Source organism: Topomyia yanbarensis, unplaced genomic scaffold, assembly GCF_030247195.1.
Source record: "Topomyia yanbarensis strain Yona2022 unplaced genomic scaffold, ASM3024719v1 HiC_scaffold_35, whole genome shotgun sequence".
Classification (NCBI taxonomy): Eukaryota; Metazoa; Arthropoda; class Insecta; order Diptera; family Culicidae; genus Topomyia; species Topomyia yanbarensis.
In genome coordinates this window covers 57923-62734 of record NW_026683547.1, presented here as the reverse complement: position 1 = coordinate 62734, position 4812 = coordinate 57923, and the positions used below count along the sequence as shown (strand labels likewise).

At 36.9% G+C, this 4812-nt stretch overlaps 1 protein-coding gene across 1 annotated transcript; it reads right to left on the bottom strand.

Annotated features, from left to right (window-relative positions):
• Positions 1–527: 527 nt before the first annotated feature.
• On the bottom strand, positions 528–2176 carry LOC131695312 (stromelysin-1-like). Its single transcript, XM_058983780.1, has 2 exons — positions 1545–2176; positions 528–1488 (listed from the first exon to the last, which is right to left on the bottom strand). Exons 1-2 carry the CDS (start codon positions 2154–2156, stop codon positions 817–819), a joined length of 1284 nt encoding a protein of 427 aa, XP_058839763.1. The 5' UTR covers positions 2157–2176; the 3' UTR covers positions 528–816.
• Positions 2177–4812: the final 2636 nt, after the last annotated feature.

Genomic DNA, 4812 nt, shown 5'->3' with positions numbered 1-4812 from the left:
TGTAAAAAATTACAGGGTCCGTTTTGTTTTCACTTAGTTATACGCTTAGAAAAAAAAACTACTATTGCTAGCAAAATAGTTAGCGTGCTAGCGTCGTTACGTAGTCCGCAAAGAAAAAGCATTTTATGCAGATATTTGACACTATTACTGCATAAATTCTTATAGTATTCTAAGTAATATTAGAAATATGAAATTTATAAACTGATATTGCTGTCCTAACGTTATTTATATGATTGAAAAAACAAATTTTCATCACTATCACAACTATACCTGCTATCACAACTATTGGGTTAGCTGCCCTAGATCTCTATTATTCTTCAATCAATTTATATTGCAATTACTTTGTTGAACGTGGAAAATTCTCAGCAACAAAATGGAAATAGATACGTTGCTGATAAAATTCAAAAACATCAGGTGTATTACAAACAAGTCTGGTCGAGTTTATAAATTTTCACAACAGTAAACTGCCATTTATTAGTAAAATTGGTATAATATAATTATAAAAAACTTATTATAATAAACCTACCATAGATTCATCTATCATACGAATCTTATTTAGAATCTCATGCACATCGCAAATTCTTAATTTTCAAGCTAAGCGGATTATAGGTTTTTATTTAACCGGTATTTGATCTATATGTCATGTCGATTGGCATGTAATAAACGAATTGGCAAACTTTAGATCACAGCAGCTCAGCACCAAGCAGTCGTGTGTCTGCGTAACTATTAATACTTAAGTAAAAACTATCTAAAATCGCAATTTGCAATATTAAGAAAACGACTAGACGGGGTGTCACTTATTTCGCAGAAACATTTTCAACAGTTGAACCAATCTCTCCGCACGTCTCCTCCCCGACCGATAACATAGTTATTATCGTCTACTTCCCAGTATCTCAGTCCGCTGAAAATAAATCTTCGCCCCTCCGCCGTGACCAGCGCAGCATCAAGCCGTTTGGGGAACCCCGCGAATTCATCAGTCGACTTCGGATAGTACCACTCGACTGGTTTCGCTTTTCGCGTATCGTAAAACCAGTACTGTTGGTCTTTAAACACGAGGAATCCCCCGCCTTTCGAAAGCAGCAATGCATCGATGCTCGAGGGTAGTCCTAGGAACCCTACGTCGGTTGGGCGTGGGTAGCGTTCCTCCAGTTGACGTTTGTCATATTTCCAGTACTGTGCACCTTTGAAGAAGTACGTCTTCTGATCACGGTAGGTGACGGCGGCATCCACTTTTGGTGGAAGCTTGGGCCATTTGGCGGATATTTTTCGGGCTGGAGGATTTGTTTCGTTTAGGTTGTAGTAGAAGCGGTCTGCTAGGACGCAAATGTGCCCGCGGTGATCGATGACGATGGTGTCGTAGGATTCTAGAGAGCAGAGATTAGTTGTGGTTCGTGGTTTGATTACTTTGACCGTAGGGCGAGTTGCAGATGTCGGTGCTTGTGTCGTAGGTCGTATTCCAGAACGAACCCCATAAATAGCTTGAATGGCCTGTGCGATAAAAAGTATGTAATTTAAATTAACTTTTTCTTCAAAACAACCCATACCTGAATATCTTCCGGTTGTGGTTTGGAGCGGAGCTCCAATTGTGCCCCGTACATGATGGAATCTCTCGATGAGGAATGAAAGAGTCCCAACGAGTGTCCAATCTCGTGAACGGCCGTGTTGAGAAACTGTTCTATTGAAGTATCACCGGTGAAAAAATACTTTGTATTGAAGTGAATGTCGCCGGCTTCCGGAAAAAATGCATGAGCTAGCGTGATTTCCTGGCTGAATTGGCACGGCACACCTCTGCGGTAATGATTCACACCCTCGAAACCGATTTGAATGTCCACCTGGGCAGCGTTGGCACTTTCCACAAAGTCTAAATTGGTGACCTCGCTCCACGCATCGAACGCATGTCGGATTGAGCTTCGAATTAAGTCAGCAGGCACGGCGACCGGGTAGTTTATTATGTTGTAAGTCAGCAAAGATTTGTTCCATTTCAAACCGGCGGATAATTCGTTGTACTTTGTGGAATTGGCCCCATCCAAATCGGTTGGATAGTACGGTTCGTCATGGTAGGGACGCCCTTCGAGAATGGCAGCACCTCGGACAATTTGTAGCACCACTTGAAGTATAAACACTAGAGCTAGCACAACACTGGTAGGACGAAACATTTTCCGCAACCAAGCCCCGACGGGTTATCGAACTGACTGAGTCGGCTGAGTCAAATGCGTCGCATTTTTAATACTCTGATTGGATTAAATACACGTGGTTATTAGTCATGTAAATGGACAGCGGATTCTCCGTCAATTATCACCTACGATGGCTAGATGTATTATTGTTTATTCGGTGGACACATAAAGAGTTTGGATCTGCAAGGTAAGGGCCTAGCAGCGCAGGACTATGTTCTGAATGATATGATTGTTCGATTGATTGTAATGTTGGCTAAACTATGCTCGTCGTTTCCTACGTTGGCCGATAAAATGTTGACGTTACTCAGCCAGTTTTCTAAATAGGACAATCTGATTGATATTCGTGAATGATTTGATTTGATAAGCCAGACAGTTTGACGCATTGACCTCAATTTGCGATGACGCGTATCCTTCCTAATTATTGATGGTGAGTAATGTAAAGGCTTATTGAATACAGAAATTTACTTTCCTGTTTCTGCAATAATCAAAATGTCATTGAATAAACATCTTTTCCGATTTTGAAAGAGCATCTAATATCCATTTCGAGTGTGAGCCAGATGATTAAAATTTTAACTTCTTGAGAAATTTCGAAATAGTTTCATTCATTTAAATTCGTTCTAAGTTCAAAATCATTCCAAACAAGATTCGATAACCAAAACCGATTTTAATTGAATGATGATATTGACGAATTTCGAGACAAATCGTATTCAGAGTTGGCAGCACCCTCTCAGATTCTAATGAAACTTTCTGTACATGAAGACTTTGTCACAAAAAACCACTTTGCATATTTTGTTTTTTCCAAAAATTGTCTAGACTGTCTTTTTTACCATTTTTTTTCAAATGGCTGTAGTCTAAAAATGACAAATCCTACAAAAGATGTTGTAGGAGTTTTTTTCTTCTGAAATGATTTTTTTTCTTCAGTGTATTTTTATCGAAAACTAACCCATGACAAAGAAGAGAGAGATCGAGAAATAGATCGAAAGTTACAGCGCTTTCAAGCGCGCTTCGTCTACCAAGAGCAGTGGTAATTTCTAATTTTAAACTCGATTATCTCGAAATGTCGTTTTACTAAAAATTGTTTTTTTTTGTGATCACGATTGCCGAAAAACTACTCAAACAATTTTCTTATTTTTTTTTTAAATTGATCGTAATTAATTTTTCTCGTACTTTAACGATTCCTTTTTATTCATAAATTTTTGTTTCATGGATAAGAGTTTTTAATACAATTTTTAGAGTTTAAATCAGCGATTTTTTACAAAATACGTTCTCGAATGCAGGAAAAAATTATCATTTTTTTACATTTCTTATAAAAGAAATGTATAGAATTCGCTCAAACTTTCAAGATTTTTTCCGAGGCCCGGAGGGCCGACTCTTATATACCAATCGACTCAGCTCGACGATTTGGGACAATGTCTGTGTGTGTGTCTGTGTGTGTGTATGTAACGGACAAATTCTCATTCGTGTTTCTCAGCAATGGCTGAACAGATCTTATCCAAACCAATTTTAAATGAAAGAACTAAAAAACAGTATGAACGCTATTAATTTGTTTTTGATTCTGATGTTTAGTTTCCAAGATATGAATGTATAACAATATAGATTAACAATTTATATGTTTTTAGACAGCTTTAACGAATACCTTTCGTACAAGCTATAGGTTGTTGAAATCGGACTATTATCAAAAGAGATATTTAACATTAAATGCGGACGAAAGATTTTTATCATTTCCCATTGCCAGAAATATGACCAAAAACATGTAATCTATTATTAACGCCAAAACGGCTTATTTTAGGTCAATAGTATCTTCGGTGAATTTAATGCAGGCAATATGCCCTTTCTTTTGGTATTGTGCTTTTGCTGATTAATCCCCCATATGAGTGAGATATTTTCACAAATTTTTGTGGAAGTGATTATATCGAAATGATGCCTTCAGCAAATTTGTAGCTCTTACTTTTGCGAAAAACTTTACTGAAGACTTCAAATATCTATTTTGAATACTTTAAAAGTTATGGCTTGTTGCTTGTTGATTACTCTTTGTCGTCTATTTATTGTTCAATATAGTAATAATCCATTGAAATAAGCCAAACATTATTTCGATAAAACAAATTTTGTATTTCATTTTACTATCTACAACCGCTATAAATAATCCAAGTTGTCTGGAAGGAACTTGATAACTTATCAGTACAAAAATGTTCATTTGTGCGAACCTTCTAACTGTAATTTTTCTAACTTATAACCATCGGATCGATCTGAAACATATCGGAAAATGAAAAGCGAAATAAATAACTCTAATCAACGGCGTAGCCAAGAGAAGGTTTTGGAGTTTAACACCATACACCCCCCCCCCCCCCAACACCCAAAAAAAATATTGGATTGAAGTTGAAAATTTATTGATGCAGACTGATTTATTTCAATATTACAATGACAATTATCTTATCCGAAGATTGATAACCTGTTGTTGTAAACATCATGAGGACTTTTGATAAATTGTCGGAATGGGGTCCTGATATGTAACTGATCTCTTGGTCTTGATTTCACAGTTGTCTAATAGCATCAATATCAAATTCCTGCCTGAAAACATTCCAATAGAAAATTCCAGAGTTCTGTAATCAATCATAATCCTCAAATTGATCTCGTTTTT